This window comes from Lepidochelys olivacea (assembly GCF_965140295.1).
Source record: "Lepidochelys olivacea isolate rLepOli2 genome assembly, chromosome: 11".
Lineage (NCBI taxonomy): Eukaryota > Metazoa > Chordata > Testudines > Cheloniidae > Lepidochelys > Lepidochelys olivacea.
This window is the reverse complement of record NC_140421.1, coordinates 37,030,620-37,048,453: the sequence shown is the minus strand read 5'-3', so window position 1 is coordinate 37,048,453 and position 17,834 is coordinate 37,030,620. Positions and strand designations below refer to the sequence as shown.

The 17,834-nt window shown below is 46.3% G+C and overlaps 1 protein-coding gene across 4 annotated transcripts in view; it reads left to right on the top strand.

The window, feature by feature from the left end:
* Positions 1 to 17,834, top strand: part of LOC311528423 (sodium channel protein type 1 subunit alpha-like) — a gene marked incomplete at its 5' end in the record, with an annotated part of 180,082 nt that overhangs the window by 86,314 nt on the left and 75,934 nt on the right. For all 4 annotated transcript variants that reach the window (XM_084643443.1, XM_084643441.1, XM_084643442.1 and 1 more), the window contains 2 exons: positions 109 to 200; positions 1,365 to 1,637. In XM_084643443.1, coding sequence (XP_084499569.1) covers positions 109 to 200; positions 1,365 to 1,637 — 365 coding nt within the window. The remainder of the gene's footprint in view (positions 1 to 108; positions 201 to 1,364; positions 1,638 to 17,834) is intronic.

The following is a 17,834-nucleotide window of genomic DNA, read 5'->3' as shown; positions in this document are numbered from 1 at the left end:
TACTTTTTAATTTATTAGCTAAAATCACCAAAGAGGTTTTGATGAAAGACCCTCATAAGTAGCATAAAATCTGCCTAAATTCTGAATAACTGTGATTTAATCCTACAGGTATGTAACAGAATTTGTAAACCTAGGCAATGTTTCAGCTCTTCGAACTTTCAGAGTATTGAGAGCTTTGAAAACTATTTCTGTAATCCCAGGTAAGAAGTAACTGGTGTAAGGTGTTAGGTCCCTTGTACCTCCCAACTGTTCCTTTTTATCCTGTCATTGTGTTTGTGTGTGAACTCCCCTATTACAGATATGTGACAGAGTTTGTGGACCTGGGCAATGTCTCAGCGTTGAGAACATTCAGAGTTCTCCGAGCATTGAAAACAATATCAGTCATTCCAGGTGAGAGCTAGGTTAAACACTGAGGCTGAATTTCATTCCATTGAAGTTCAATTCACAGTATTTTAACACAAGCCTTGTTGCTTGCCAAAAAAAAACAAAACAGGAATCATAAGATAATAGAATTGATTGAAATCTATGATTCTTTGCATTTTAACATTAGCTTTTTTCCTTTTGAAATCAGCCTTTGAGTTTAACAAATTCTTGCATGAGACATTGCAATTTACAGCCTGTGTGGTTTGCATCTTATGATGTCAAGCTTTCTTCTCCACATTCAACAAAAAATCAGTAATACTGAGGTTTTCTTACCCATATGTATTTTACCACTATGATGTAATGTAGTGTTTGCTGTGGATATTTGTGACTGTGAAAACAAAAATTGTTTGAAACACTGATTTACTAATGAAGATAAAGGAATAAGATAATAAAGAATAGCATGGGCATCGCATGGGGGATTTATTATCTTAAAGTTCTATTATTTTCCAAACCCTCTCCAGTTTTATAACTTTAATCTGATCCCATTTGCTGTTTAACAAGCTCTTTACTATTGTTGTAACAATGCAGTATGTTATAAAACTGATACTAGCAAAGGTTTGGGACAGGAGGCATTGACAAATAGTTAAATTTACCATTGGCAAATAGTTAAATTTACCATTGGCAAATAGTTAAAAAGAAAGATTTTTCTTTACATGAGATTCATGTAAAACATGAATAACAAAATCACTTGTTTTGGCATTAAAACAAGTGTTTTGGAATATGTGCAATTCATTTACATTCACAATTTCAAATGAACATAAACTTTCAGCTATGTATTCATCTTCACAAGAGAAAACTCTTCATAAAATGTTATTTCACACACATTACAACCATTTATTTGGGCTTCTGCATGAAATTTTTAACTTTATTGGTATAAATTGTTACTTTTATGTTTTAAATATGTGATGAACATCATAATAAAAATCCCTTTCTCTTTGCAGGCTTGAAGACTATTGTGGGAGCCCTAATTCAGTCTGTGAAGAAGCTCTCAGATGTCATGATTCTGACTGTATTTTGCCTGAGTGTATTTGCACTAATAGGGCTGCAGCTGTTCATGGGTAACTTGAGGCATAAATGCTTGCAGTGGCCTCCAGACAATTTTACTCTGGAAACAAATATTACTTCATACTTCAACAGCACAATAGGTGAAAATGGTACATTTGTTAATGTAACAGTGACTCCGTTTGACTGGAAGGGCTACACTGAGGATGAAGGTAAGAATTACTGATTTAATTTTTCTTAAATTGTTTTAATTTAATTTTTTTCAGAAAATAGATGCACGTAAAATTGTGTAGATGTTGAACCGAAAGTTAGCAGTCTGACCCAAAGTTATCAAAAGTATTACTGACACAATAGGACTAGATTTGTCAAAAGGTTAATAAGCGGACATTTTTCAGAACTTCAAAAAATGAATGGTATTCTTTGGCCTGCTTTTAAATTTTAATTAATAATTCTAATGATAACTGACATTTTTATCTTTCTCATAGAAAATAAGCACAAAGATCGAGAACACAATTCAATATTTATGAAAAGATGCTTTTTTCTAAATATAAAAATCAATAACTATCACTACAATTCCATGTTAAGCTGGGTAGTACAAGTAGAAGTTACAGAAGTGCTCAATGGTGGCATACCTCTGCTTCCATGGAAGTCAGTGGGAATTTTATCATGGATTTTAAGGGGAAAAGAGTGAAGCTAGTGGTGAGCATTTTTCAAAATCGCATATTCTGACTTATTAATTTGAAAGGAAAAAAAGTTTTTTTTTCCTATTTTCTTTTCTCTATATGTCACATCCACCAATCTCAGACTAATGGATGGCTTATCTTGACAGTACAGTGGAGATGTCAGTCAGGCACTGTGGTATGAAATGGATTCCCCCCCTTGACTTTTTCAAAAAATAGCTCTTTCAAAGCTGTAAAATACTAATAGTATCCTGGTTTCAGTTGTGATTTTATCTTTTAAATAAAAATTTAAAGGAATAATTGTCCATAGCCTCAAGAGGACCTTTTCATAACTGCCAATGAAACTAAAGTTAATGTTACTCCACTATTTAACAAAGGGTAAACAAGATGACCCAGGTCTTATTATAGGTCTATCAGCCTGACATTAATCCTGGGCAAAATAATAGAATGGCCAATCAAGGAGTTGATTAATAAAGAATTAAAGGAGGGTGATATACTTAATGCCATCAACATGGTTTTATGGAAAACAGATTTTGTCAAACTAACTGGATATCTTTTTTTATATGAGATTACAAGTTTGGTTGATAAAGGTAATTGTGACAGGTTTCAGTCAGTCCTCCGAGCCCCTAGTGGCGATGGAGAGCTATGGTCCCACTGGCAGGCCTTAGTCACACCCTTCGGGCGCTGGGGAATTAGCGGGGAAGGTGTGCCGGCCGGTGTCTGCAGCGCGCCCCTCAGGTGGGGGGGGCGGCGCCGGCCGGTGTCTGCAGCGCGCCCCTCAGGCGGGGCGGGGGGGCGGCGCCGGCACGAGTCTGCAGCGCGCCCCTCAGGCGGGTGGGGGGGGGCGGCGCTGGTATGGGTTTGCAGCGCAGTTCTGCTACCCAAGGCAGGTTGGCCGGGGTAGGGGAACACAGGCCCACCCAACTCCACTGCGTTCCAGCCCAGGGCCCTGGCAGTGGCGGGAGGCGAAGGTCCCACCGCTGGGTCTGCGGGGGGCCATCTGCGCCCGCTGGCCAAACACACCCACCCCATGGTGCAGTTCTGCCCCTGTGCTACTTCCTACCCGGTCTCTCAAGCAGGTCTCTCCGGTCCCTCCAGCCCGTCCGGGTATTCCGCTGCTGGCAGCTCCAGCTCCCCCTCTGTGTCAGACTCACGCTGGTCCGGGCTACAGCTTCCAGGTCCTCCGGGTACTCAGCGGCTGGCAGTCCTGGTCGCCACAGACCTTCCTCCCGGTCAGGTTCCTCCTGGCCCAGGGCCTCCCCTGGGTCAGCAGCAGGATTGCGAGGGAGCAGCCAGCGTCTGTCTCCCTCCCTGGTGCTCTCCTCACTGGGCAAAGGGCCCCGCCCTTTGTACTTCCTGTCCCACCCCTCCCCTTCCGGGGATTGGCGGAAGCTTGGTCTGGCCCTGCCCACTCAGGCTGAGAGGGTGGCTGTTTACCCTCTGGTTCGGAGGGAAGCCACCCTGGCTCCCTACATACTCCACCCCTCAAATCCAGCTCCCGATCCTCGGAGCTGGTGTCCTCACCCTCTCCGAGGCGGGATAGGAAATCCGCATTGGCGTTGTCCCGTCCGATGGTGAATCGTGAAGGCATAGGGCTGCAGAGCTAGATACCACCGCATCAGCCTGGCATTATTGTCCTTCATCTTATTAAGACACTTCAGGGGTGCGTGGTCCGTAACCAGTATAAAGGGGGCCCTGAGGATGTAGTAGCAGAGAGCATCGACCACGCATTTAACTGCTAGGGCCTCTTTCTCTATGACGGAGTAGTTCCGTTCTCTGGGGAACAGCTTCCGACTGAGGTAAACAATAGGGTGTTCCTCCCCGTCCACCTCCTGTGAGAGGACTGCCCCAAGCCCTACACCTGAGGCATCAGTCTGAACGATAAAGTCACGATGAAAGTCAGGGCTGTAGAGTACTGGATCGCTACACAGCCGTTCTTTGATAGTTCGAAAGGCCGTCTCGCACTCGTTGGACCAATGCACCCGGCGGGGACTGTCCTTGGTCAGGAGCTCCGTTAGCGGGCCCGTAATGCTTGCGAAGTGGGGTACAAACCGCCGGTAATAACCAGCTAAGCCCAAGAATTGATGCACCTGCCTCTTCGTGGTCGGCGCCGGACATTCCTGGAGTGCTTGGACTTTCCCGATGAGGGGGCGGACCTGTCCCCGGCCCAAGGTGTACCCCAGGTAAGTGGTTTCCTCCCACCCAATTCGGCATTTTTTTGGATTGGCTGTAAGCCCGGCTGTGCGGAGGTTGCGGAGGACCGCCGCTACTTGGTTAAGATGCTCCTCCCAGTTATTGCCATAGATGACCACATCGTCCAGGTAGGCCGCAGCGTACTTCATGTGTGGTTGCAACACCCGGTCCATCAAACGTTGGAAGGTTGCCGGGGCCCCATGTAGGCCGAAAGGCATCCGGGTGAAATGGTATAACCCTGAAGGGGTGGGAAACACGGTCTTCTCCTTGGACCTGGGATCCAAGGGGATCTGCCAGTACCCCTTGGTGAGATCTAAAGTGGTGATATAACAGGCCTCCCCGAGCCGGTCGAGGAGCTCATCGACGCGGGGCTTCGGATAGGCGTCAAATTTTGAAATAGCGTTTACCCTCTGGAAGTCAATGCAAAACCGCCGGCTCCCATCTGGCTTTGGTACGAGGACGATGGGGCTCCGCCACTCGCTCTGGAAGCGCTCAATAACACCCAGATCCAACATCGCCTGGACTTCCTCCTCTACGGCCTCCCGTGTTCACCTAGGCAATGGCCGGGTTGTCTTTCAGACCACCACCCCGGGTTCCGTCTGGATCACACAGTAGGTGAGTGTAGTCCACCCGGGTTTCATGGTGAATGTCTTGGGGAATGCCCTTACTAAATAGAGTGCCTGTTCTTGCTGCTCAACTGTGAGTGTCTCTGCTAGCTGGGGCTCACCATTATCCGACTTCTTGGGTGGTTGCGGCCCCAGGTCCGGTTCGGGGGGATATGGGGCAACTAGGAGCCCTTCCCGGTCCTGCCAGGGTTTTAAGAGATTTACATGATAAATCTGCTTTCCCTTACTGTGACCAGGTTGCCAAATTTCGTAGGTGACAGGCCCTACCTGGCAGAGGACCTCATACAGACCCTGCCAGCAAGCAAAAAGCTTTGATTCCTCCGAGGGGAGCAGGAGGAGTACTTGGTCCCCTGGCCCAAATGATCGAGCCTGGGCGCTCCGATTGTAGTGCTGCTCCTGGGCTCTTGGGGCTGTGTTTAAGTTCTCCATCGCGAGGTCGCCCGCCTGTGCGAGCCACCCCTGCAGTAGTAAGACGTATTGCAAGAGACCCTGTATTGTGGACGGGTTGTGTTCCCAAGTCTCCCTCAAGAGGTCCAACGCCCTGCGGGGTCGCCACCCATAGTGGAGCTCAAACGGGGAGAACTTCGTGGATGCCTGGGGGGCTTCTCGAATTGCCAGTAGTAAAGGAGGGAGCAGCTGGTCCCACTGGCGGAGGTCCTGGATGGGGAAATGCCGCAACATTCCCTTCAGGGTCCGGTTAAACCGTTCGACCAATCAGTCAGTCTGGGGATGGTAGACCGAGGTCTGCAATTTCTTAATCCCCAATAGGGCACATACCTGACAGAACAGCTTAGACGTGAAATTGGTCCCTTGATCAGTGAGTATCTCCTGTGGGAGGTCCATCCTTGTGAAGATCTTCACGAGCTCCGCAGCGATAGTGCGGGCGGTGATACTTCTTAAGGAGACGGCCTTGGGGAAGCGGGTGGCATAGTCCATCAGGACGAGGATGTATTGATGGCCCGCCTTACTTTTTGGAAAAAACCTGACCAGGTCCATTGCTACCTGCTCAAATGGTACACCTACGACTGGTAAAGGGACTAGGGGGGCCTTCCGTACCCCTGCCGGGGCTGCATGTTGGCAGTCTGGGCACGACACACAGTAATCCTTCACCTCACGGTGGACGCCGAGCAAGAAGAACCTGGCCAGGACCCTGGCCACAGATTTTTCTGCCCTAAATGGCCGGCAGCCGGGATGTCATGTGCAAGCTTCAGGACAGCCCGACGATGAATGCGGGGGACCACGAGTTGGGTCCGGACCTCTTGGGTCCGGGGGTCTTGGTCAAGGCGGTAGAGCCGCTCGTGGTTGAGTTTGAACCTGGGCCATTGGGTGGTGCGCCGCGCCTCCACGACCTCACCATCCACCCGGGCCAGCTGCTCATAGACAAACTGGAGCGTAGGGTCCTCCCTTTGATCCCGGCTAAAGTCCACCAGGTCAGGAGGGGGACCAGCCATTTCCAGGCCATCCTGCCCAGGGGTGGGACCTGGGTCAGCTCCAGGGTTGGAGCTCGAGTCAGGTCCTGTCTTCTTCTCAGTCGGGGCTTCCTCGAACGCCTCTTTGGTGGGTAGGGATTGGAGCTCCTCGACGAAGTCTGGCCAGTCACGGCCCAGGATCACTGGATAGGCGAGGGATGACGCCACCGCCACATTCATTAACTGAGTTGCTCCGTTCACCATGATTGGGACCCGAACCGTGGGATACGATTTTACATCTCCGTGGATGCACTGAATCCATACTTCCCCAATGGTCCGCTTGGTGTCCGAGAAGAGCGCCTGGTGGACAAGGGTCTGCCCACAGCCCGAATCAACTAGACCCACCACGGGGACCCCGGCAACTTCCATGGGAGCTGTCAGTTTGGCCACAGAGGGCAGACGGGCCTGTTGCTCCCCGGCGCACACCAGGCCAAAGTTGCAGTCCATTGCAGGACAGCCCCGTTGCAGATGACCATACTCGCCACATCGGAAACAAGGTCCTACTTCTGGGCGCGCCGGCCACGTGGGGGCACCAATGGGGTTGCAGGTGGGCTGGGGCCTGGTGGTCAGGTTAAGCATCCAGGGCCGGAGAGTGGTGTGGACTCGGGGCGTCGGGAAAACTCGGTCCTGCCGCCATCTGATCGTTGGGAACGGTGGGGTGCATTGGTTTGGGAGGTGGGCCCTCTCTGTTCAAGTTTCTGTGCATTGGGTCCAGGGTTTGGGGGACGGGCGGCCGGTCCTTTCGGGGCCTCTGCCTCGAGAAAGTCCTCCATAAGCATGACAGCCATGATCAGACTTTGTGGCCGGTGCTGCAACACCCAAGCCCTCCCCTGGGGTGGGAGGATGTGCATGAATTGTTCAAGGATGACCTGTTCAGTCACCTCAGCTGCGGTTCGACGCTCGAGTTGGAGCCATCGGGTACCTGCATCCTTCAGTTCCTGGGCCACGGCCCGGGGTCTGGCGCCCAGGGTGTCCAAAACCATCACTGAAAAGTCTCCGGGGTAATGTTGAAGGCATCCAAGATAGCTGTTTTCACTCGAGCATAAATGCGGGCCTCATCATCTGGGAGCCCACGGTAAGTCTTCTGGGCCAGCCCTGTCAGATATGGGGCGAGGAGGGTCGCCCATTGGTCAGGTGCTCAACCAGCCACTGAGGCAACCCGCTCGAAGGTCACCAGATAGGCCTCCGGGTCATCCTCAGGCCCCATCTTGGCCAGACGGATCGGTGGGGCGGGAGGAGTCGGGGTGGCTGCCCTCTCCGGTTGAGCACCACCATGGTCCGGCCACAGGGTTTCAAGCTGCTGGAAGCATTGGGTTTGTTGTTCATGGTGCTGGGCCCCCAGGGTTTGAAGCAACTGCTGCTGGTGGGTGCCCAGCTGCTGTACGAGTTGGTGCTGCTCCTAGCTCTCAGCCAGGAACTTGATAAGCCTTTCCATCTCCATCTTTCCAGTGGGGAGCTTCAGAGGCCCCCTTGCGCTAACCCCTTTCTGCAGGGATAGGGATCGCCTGCCCGCATTCTCCACCACTTGTGACAGGTTTCAGTCGGTCCTCTGAGCCCCTAGGGGGCGATGGAAAGCTATGGTCCCACTGGCAGGTCTTAGTCACACCCTTCGGGTGCTGGGGAATTAGCGGGGAAGGTGTGCCGGCCGGAGTCTGCAGCGCGCCCCTCAGGCCGGGGCGGCACCGGTACAAGTCTGTAGCGTGCCCCTCAGGTGGGGGGGGGTGCGGCACAAGTCTGCAGCGCGCCCCTCAGGCAGGGGGGAGGGCGCTGGTATGGGTTTGTAGCGCACAGTTCTGCTACCCAAGGCAGGTTGGCCGGGGTAGGGGAACACAGGCCCACCCAACTCCACTGCGTTCCAGCCCAGGGCCCTGACAGTGGCGGGAGGCGAAGGTCCCGCCGCTGGGTCAGCGGGGGGCCATCCGTGCCCGCTGACCAAACACACCCACCCCATGGTGCAGTTCTGCCCCTGAGCTACTTCCTACCCGGTCTCTCAAGCGGGTCTCTCCGGTCCCTCCAGCCCGTCCGGGTATTCCGCTGCTGGCAGCTCCAGCTCCCCCTCTGTGTCTCACGCTGAATCCAGGTTTTCTCACCCTCCTATTACCAGCAGGATAGTGAATTTGTGTGTGTGGTTTTTGGGAGGGGGGTGAGGGGGTGAGAGAACCTGGATTTGTGCAGGAAATGGCCCAACTTGATTATCATGCACATTGTAGTTGTCACTTTGGATGGGCTATCACCAGCAGGAGAGTGAATTTGTGGGGGGTGGGGTGGAGAGTGAGAAAACCTGGATTTGTGCTGGAAATGGCCCAACCTGATGATCACTTTAGATAAGCTATTACCAGCAGGACAGTGGGGTGGGAGGAGGTATTGTTTCATATTCTCTGTGTGTATATAAAGTCTGCTGCAGTTTCCATGGTATGCATCCGATGAAGTGAGCTGTAGCTCACAAAAGCTCATGCTCAAATAAATTGGTTAGTCTCTAAGGTGCCACAAGTACTCCTTTTCTTTTTGCGAATACAGACTAACACGGCTGTTACTCTGAAACCGGTGGATATTCTGTCACTGGAAATTTTTGAATCTAGATTGGATGTCTTTCTGAAAGACATGCTCTAATTCAACCAGGAATTATTCTGGGCAAGTTCTATGTCCTGTGTTATTCAGGAGGTCAGACTAGATGGTCACACTGGTCCCTTCTGGCCTTATAAATCTGAACTGTGTGATTTCATGTTGGCCAGAATAGAAGATCTGAAGCCTTTGAGGAATCAGGTTATGCTAGGATGAGAGAGAAAATTTTAGTGATCTAGGGAAGTGACTGCAGAATTGAAGTTGCCACCTGGTCTTCAGTGTATTTACACTGAGGTTCAGGAACAGTTAATAAGGGAAAGAGGCAAAAGGTGCCCCATATTTTCCTGCACCAGCTACCTACATGGTGGGTATAGGCACAGACAGGAAGCTGCCTCCTCAGAGCTATTCTTTTGTCTTATGTAGGTGAGTAAGAAGTGAGCAAGTGGTAATGGGGAGGGGACTCTTTGAGACAGTCTGTTTTCTGAGCCACTCCTGAGGCAATGTAATAACATGCTGGCCTGTGTGTACATGCTGCTCATGGCAAAGCCATGATTGAGCTCTACATAAGAATTCTAAAAGCTCTGGAAAATTTCCATGAGAGCTATAGGGTTGTATTCTCTTCTCAGTTACACCAGAGTAAATCACAGTGTTGAGGATAGTGGAGCTACGCTGTATGAAAAAGAAATCAAGCTCCCCCCCCCTTGTATTTTTAAATGCTAGCTGATACCCATGTCCTTGAATACACCTTTGAAGAAGAATATATCCTTGGTATGAGCACTGCTGACATTAGCAATTCTGAATATCGTCTCTTTTCATTATTTCACTTTCAATAGCAAAGCCAATAAATTTATGGCCTCTCTCAGTAAATCTAACATATGGGAATGCTACTAGGAAGGAAAATCACACAGCCAGTTGATTTGAATATCAAAGCAGATCTTCTGGGCCAGTTTGAAATTATTAGAATTACTAAGGTGTTAGCTTTATTTCTTAGAAGGTGTGTTAACAAGGATAGAAAAAATATGCATAACAACAAGTGACTTGATGAGTTCTGGAATTCATAATTGATTATTAGAGCAGAGTGCAAATAAAGTGCTGGTCCCTCTGTATTCCATGCATGGGGTATGCATGCGCTTTATGCTGAAAAGATCTTGCAAGTAGTGTCCATTGATCCATGCCTGCATCTTGGTTCCCCTTGTGTTCTGCAACCTGACCATCTCTCCAGTTCCTTCTTACCATCGCATGATCTAAGTCAGGATCCTCCTCCTGTCAGATTTGTCTTCATCTCTGTAAATATAATTGTATGTTGTTTGTTAGTGGTTTTTATAGTTTTCTGATAAAACAGGAACATTACTAGTTCAGGGTATGCCTGTTCGGTCTGGTAACAACACCCAGGGTCTTCATGGTCTTTCCAGTGGTGGCAGCACAGCTGAGACAATATGGTGACTGACTTCTAACAGTTCTTGCCTAAAAGTACTGTCGGCAACCTTGTCATTATTCCATCTCATGGTATCCTTGGAATCTGCATAAATGTGGAAGTGTCTACCCTGATTCTCCCACATGTCATATACTTTATAGTGGTGACCATGGGCTCAACCACAGCAAGGGCCTTCCTCCCTGTTGGCAGATACCATGCCATGAGCAGTCTAATAAACCAAGTCACTCACAGACCCAAAGCAACATTACAGGCCTGTCTTTCCCTGTTAAAATACGTTACCTGTGTAACCCCATTTGTCAGGCTACAACTCTGTTGTCTGCAAGCCTGGCTCTGGTCAGTGTATACGCCAGACAGGCACACCATGAACTTTGTAGAGACAACCCCTGTCAATGTCCGGGCTTCGCTCACCTGGTGGATGAACCCAGGACATATATGCATTGGAGTCCCTTTCCTACCTCCCACTCTCAACATTCCAGACCTATCCTTAATGGGCTGGGAAACCCACATAGATGGCCACATAGCACAAGGTACATGGACACCTCAAAAAGGCAGGATGCCTATCAACTTCCTGGAACTAAGAGGAGTCAGGCCAGCCAGCAATGCATTCCTCCAACTTGTACAATCTTGACATGTCTGGGTAATGTCAGACAACACAGTGACCCTCTTCTATATAAACAAACAAGCAGGGCAAAATCCCTTCTAATCTTCTATGCATGCAACCGTTCAACTTATTGAACTAGTGTATCCAGAACTGCATCACAGTATCTGCAATGTACCTCCTAGGTGTCTGGAACTTGCTGGCAGACAGCCTCAACAGGCATTTCATCACCAAACACAAATGGGAATTACACAATTCTGTGCTGATCATCTTCACACAATGGGAAACACCATCTTGGGATCTGTTCGTGTTCCAGATGAGCAAGAAGTTCAATGTATATTATTCCAGAGCAGCACAAAGTCAGGACTTATAGGGCGATGTCCCATATTGGCCTGGACAGGACACTTGATCTATGCCTTCCCTCCCATTGTATTATTGTCCAAGATTCTGTGGAAGATTCATCACATCAAAGCATGACTCATTCTCATCATACCCATTTGGTCCAGACAGTTCTGCTTTTCAAACTTCTTACTGATGTCAGTCCATCAACCTGTCAGCATTCAGTCTTTCTCAGACCTGCAAACTCAAGAAAGCAGCAGGTTCAGGCATCCCAACCTGGACTCTCTTCACTCACGGCTTCATATTTGGGTGGTCATCAGACCTAGAACATCAGACCTGGAGTGTTCACGTTGGGGCTGTACAACCTATTCTTAATAACAGCAGGAAAGATTCTACCAGAAAATGTTACCTAGCCACTGGAGGGTTTCTCTACATGGGCACAACAGAACCAGATAGCATCAGAGTGAGCAGGTATTCCTGCTATTTTAGATTATCTCCTTACCCTCAAGATGTCAGGTCTCTCAATTAGCTCACTTTGAGTTCACTTAGCAGTGCATACCAGTGCATATCTTTACTAACTCAGTATCAACCAGATCCCAAAAAGGTTTGACCAGGACCTTTCCAGCAGTAGTGAAGCCAATGCTGCAGTGAGACCTCAATCTTGTACTTTCAACACTTACGAAGCCTCCTTTTGAACCACTGGGCGTGTGCTCCACAAAGATCCTTTCGCCTTCATCCAAAATTCATCCCAAAGGAAGTTGCTGAATTCCACATAAACCAATGGACTCACTTACTGTTATTCTTCCCAAAGCCTCATGCTTTCAGTGAAGAGAGGAAACTTCCTTCTCTCAACATCAGACAAGCACTGTCATTCTACCTGCAAAGGATAAAATCTTTTGAGAAATCACCAAGGCTATTTGTCGCTGTAGCAGAGTGAGCTCTGGGACAAGCAGTATCTTCTCAAAGACTCTCTAAGTGGATTTCTGGCTGTATCATCCATTGCCTTTATCAGATGGTGCATCTGTCTCCCCCCAGATGAAGTGAGGGTCCATTCTACTAGAGCGCAGGTGACCTCAGTTGCATCTCTCCAAGAAGTCCCTCTGCTGGACATTTGTGAGGTGGAAACCTGGAGTTCCATGCGCACTTTTGCAAAGTATTACACATTTGCCCAAGCCTCTTCTGCTGACACCTTTGGATCTGCAGTGTTATAAGCATCTGTAATCCTGCATCCTTGCTCCCACCCACATTTGAGCATTGCTTGCTGGTCACCCACATGTGGAATATATGTAGGGACCAGGACTTGAAGAAGAAAAGAATACTTACCACAGTTTTTGTGCATTCCTCAATTTCTGGGTGTCTGACCCAAGACTCTGAAGTCTGATTTACAGGAGTGTTGAGCACTCACAGCTGCAAGTAAAGTCAATGGAGAGCTGTACTTTGAACATATAGTACTAATCAGGTCCTAGGTGTCTCAAATTGGGCATCCAAAATTAGTGCATACTTCTGACCTTAATCTCTGAGTCTCAGTTCCCTATTTATAAAATGGGGATAATAATAACCGCTCATCTGACCAGGTTGTTGTGATTATAAATTCACTAACATTTGTGAAGCCCTTAGATACTATAATGATAAGCACTGTAGACAAGCCCAGGAGGAAATTAATAATTCCATCTGGAGCAGTTTGAATAGTATACAGTAAATAAGGTCCACTCACTCTGCACACATTAAGCAATGAGGAGAAAACAAAATATTAAATAGCTTCTTAAGTGAGCACCAACCATTTTGTGCACTGAGTGCGGCATGGGCACTGTGGTAAAAATAGTATGTGATCATGTAATTAAAGACTGTATCACAGTGCACTGCATAGACAACCTTAATTCTGGCATTTCCTAATTTTGGAGTGCTTGACTTTGCAACCTTAATAATGTTGTTATGTGTTTATAGTAAATATACAAACATATGAATCAAATATTCAAAGTTGTAAGTTAATGTAATATATTATTGTCACAATTTTAAACCATCAGAATTAATGAATAATTAAGGTTTGCCTAATAAACTTACTTTGCCTGCACTGCTAAAATAGGAGTGTGTGTAGTATATCTATCTATCTATCTAATATCCATTCAACTCTCATTTACTTTATTTGAGAGAAGATGGATATACAGAGCTAAATCTTGTCAAGTATACTCTTATAAGTAGTCTTCTTGAAAGTAGTATTACCTTGGTGCATTGACTGGCTGGAAGGCTTCAAATTCCAGTCAATCCCTTTGTTCCATTTGATTCAGTAAGTTTGTTTAGCTCCATCTACAGTGGGCCAAAAACCAAATGTGGATTGTTAAAACTCTCCATAAGTATGATTCCAACAAAAACCTATTTCTAACCACAGTTTGGCTGTATGATATTTAAACATAGTTCCAACATAATTTGGTCATGTACACACAAGGCTAGTAACTGTTTTTGTGAGACTTTTTTATAAACAAATTTTAAACATGGTTTCTAAACTCGTTCCCAGGCTGATGTGAAAAACTAGTGTTTTATTTTTTGGTATCTGTAAGATCAGTAAATTGTCTTAAAATTGAAGAAATGTATACAAGTGGTAAGCGTACAGATTGGTTAGAAAAGAAAACTTTACCAAACTTTGCCTACTCAATGGCTTTGTGAAAAGCGGTCTCAGTCCAGTTCCATCCCTTTAATCCACACATAGCTCCTATTTACTCAAGCTTTTGATGGGGCTGTGTCATAAATATAAAGGGAAGGGTAAAACCCTTTGAAATCCCTCCTGGCCAGGGGAAAGCTCCTCTCACCTGTAAAGGGTTAAGAAGCTAAAGGTAACCTCGCTGGCACCTGACCAAAATGACCAATGAGGAGACAAGATACTTTCAAAAGCTGGGAGGAGGGAGAGAAATAAAGGGTCTGTGTGTCTGTCTGTATGCTGGGTTTTCTGCCGGGGATAGACCAGGAATGGAGTCTTAGAACTTTTAGTAAGTAATCTAGCTAGGTATGTGTTAGATTATGATTTCTTTAAATGGCTGAGAAAAGAACTGTGCTGAATAGAATAACTATTTCTGTCTGTGTATCTTTTTTGTAACTTAAGGTTTTGTCTAGAGGGGTTCTCTATGTTTTTGAATCTAATTACCCTGTAAGGTATCTACCATCCTGATTTTACAGGGGGGATTTCTTTATTTCTATTTACTTCTATTTTTATTAAAAGTCTTCTTGTAAGAAAACTGAATGCTTTTTCATTGTTCTCAGATCCAAGGGTTTGGGTCTGTGGTCACCTATGCAAATTGGTGAGGCTTTTTATCCAACATTTCCCAGGAAAGGGGGGGTGCAAGTGTTGGGAGGATTGTTCATTGTTCTTAAGATCCAAGGGTCTGGGTCTGTAGTCACCTAGCCAAATTGGTGAGGCTTTTTACCAAACCTTGTCCAGGAAGTGGGGTGCAAGGTTTTGGGAAGTATTTTGGGGGGAAAGACGCGTCCAAACAGCTCTTCCCCAGTAACCAGTATTAGTTTGGTGGTGGTAGCGGCCAATCCAAGGACAAAGGGTGGAATATTTTGTACCTTGGGAAAGTTTTGACCTAAGCTGGTAAAGATAAGCTTAGGAGGTTTTTCATGCAGGTCCCCACATCTGTACCCTAGAGTTCAGAGTAGGGGAGGAACCTTGACAGGCTGTATATTTGAATCTCTTATTGCAGAATGCTTGCCAGCATGACCACAATGGGATGTGTGTCAATTTCAGTATCTACCCAGCTCTTAAAATAGAGCAGACAAGAAAAGTATGGGTGTGGGGGACAAATGAGATACATCACATGCATCTCTGAAATCACAAAAATACCAGCATCCTGGGTTTGAGTAGGATGACTCACCAAGCTTCAGAGCAGCAGATTTAATACTGCTGTATGTTTTATTTCTGAGTTGTTGGTAGTTTTTCAGTGCCAAGAAAACATTCTATAAAATGTGATTTTCAGCAAGCGTCAACTCTGACAAGTGTCCCTTCAAATCTTCGGAGAAGAAAATCAAACATTTAGGATCAGTCCTCCAAAATCTCAGTATATGAGTGCAATAGGGCTTCATTATGATCTGAAGTTTTGAATTGTGCTATACACTTAGTTTGCTTTAGTTTTTAAGGCATTATGTTAATTTTGGCTACCCCTTATATTTTTATCTTCTCTCCCTTCTCACCTACATTTATGGGCTCCCCACTTTTGCATCATCTGTCTTTCTCACCCCAACTTCACTGTACTGAAATTTTCCTCTTTCTGTCTTTTTTTCCTTGTTCCTGCCCTTTCTCTTTTTCCTTTATATTTTCTCTTTTTGTTTCTTTAAAAATGAATTCTGTACTTATTTTCCCCTTTGAGTGATCCATACCCAAATCCTTAGTGCCTATATGACTTATTAACCTTTCATCCCAGATGGACAGCATCTTCAAAATTTCTGGAGGTGCCACTTTTTGGATAAGACATAAAAACAAGTTCCTGACAATTGATGGTCATTAATACACCTTTCCCTCTCTTCCACACACATACACATGTACAGCCCTCCAGACTCAGAAGACCCTTTCCTAGGCTCACTACCTACTTATCCCCTTCCTAACTGACAGCCACACTATCAGGTCAGAAGTCACAAACATACACTTTTTACTTATTGCTGAGCCTGAAGAAGAAGAAGAAACAAAGTAGCAGTGAAGGACTGTGGCTGCAGTGAGCATGTGCAATGTGACCAGTACTTTGAATTAGCTTGCTAGAAACCTCTTCTCTGTTACCATTTTCTTCTGCCTTCAGTCTATGTACTGCAGAGCAAAAATTCTTCCAGTAGCAACAGGAATCCCTTTGCAACAGCTGGTGGTACTGCACTCTGGTATCCATCAGACACACTGCACAGAGTAGGTGTTCACTGCAGATTTAGCTTAGGCTGTTATCCAACATCACAATTCCTGAGGTGACTGCACCTGAGACCACTTTATGGCCTCCTTGAAGGCACCCTCCATGTCTTGGAGTGGAGTCCTGCAACTCTCTCCTTCTTGACTGGTGATTTTGGCTGCAATTCCTCCTGCAATTCACTGTGATCACTTAAGCAGGTCTGACTTTAGTTCAGCACCTGACATCCTGTTCTTTCAGGGCCAGTGACAGGGTTAACCAGTGGCCAGCCAGCCTTCATAAAGCAAAGTATTATTTATTCTGAGCAAAAGCATTATAGAGAAGACATATCTTAAAAATAATAAACAGCTATTATGCATGCCTAGCTTACCAAGTATCACTCATCTTCCACACGGAGGCCCTAGCGGGTTTAAAGTACTTCAGGTCCTCTTGCAGAGACTGTCCCTCTGGTCACAGTCTCATATCAGTTCTTGGATTGGATGAAAGTGACCTCTCTCTCCATGTCAATATGGTCACTTTATATAATTTTCAATTCTTTGTTTGGTAGGTCTCTTTAACCAGGTCAAACCGTATATGCAATTTCCCTTGGGGAGAGGCTTCTCCAGAGTTGTTACTTTCAAAGGGATTTTCATTAATTATACCCCAGTAATTTTCATTAATTTTACCGCAGAAAACTCTGTAGCTGCCCCATAAGAACACGTGAACGGTCATATTGGGTCAGACCAATGGTACATCTAGCCCAGTATTCTGTCTTTAGATAGTGGCCAGTGCCAGGTGCTTCAGAGGGAATGAATAGATCAGGATGATCATCTTGTGATCCATCCTCTATTGTCCACTCCCAGCTTCTGGCAGTCAGAGGCTAGTAACATCCAGAGCGTGGAGTTGCATCACTGACCATCTTAGCTAATAGCCATTGGTACCTATTCTTCATGAACTTATCTAATTCTTTTTTGAATCCAGTTATACTTGTGGCTTTCAAATCATCACCTGGCAGTGAGTTCCATAGGTTGACTGTATTATGTGAAGAAGTACTTCCTTGTGGTTGTTTTAAACCTTCTGCCTGTTAATTTCATTGGGTGACTCCTGGTTCCTGTGTTATGTGAAGGGGTAAATAACACTTCCTTATTCACTTTTTCCACACCATTCATGATTTTATAGACCTCTCTCATATCCCCCTTAGTCAGTTCCTCTCCAAGCTGAACAGTCCCAGTCTTTTTAATCTCTCCACATATGGAAGCTGTTAATCATTTTTGTTGCCCTTCTCTGTACCTTTTCGAATTCTAATATATCTTTTTTGAGATGGGGCAACCAGAACTGCATGCAGTATTCAAAGTGTGGGCATACCATAGATTTATATAGTGCCATTATGACATTTTCTGTCTTATTAATTATCCCTTTCCTAATGGTTCCTAACATTCTGGTAGCTTTTTTGACTGCTGCTACATATTGAGTGGATGTTTTCAGAGAACTAGCCACAATGACTTCAAGCTCTCTTTCTTGAGTGGTAACAGCTACTTTAGATCCCTTCATTCCTCCCATGGAGCACGAGTACAATCCCTAGCCCATAAAAATACATATAACATGTATAAAGATGATACAGTAGGCTGGATTTTCCAAGCGTCCATAATAT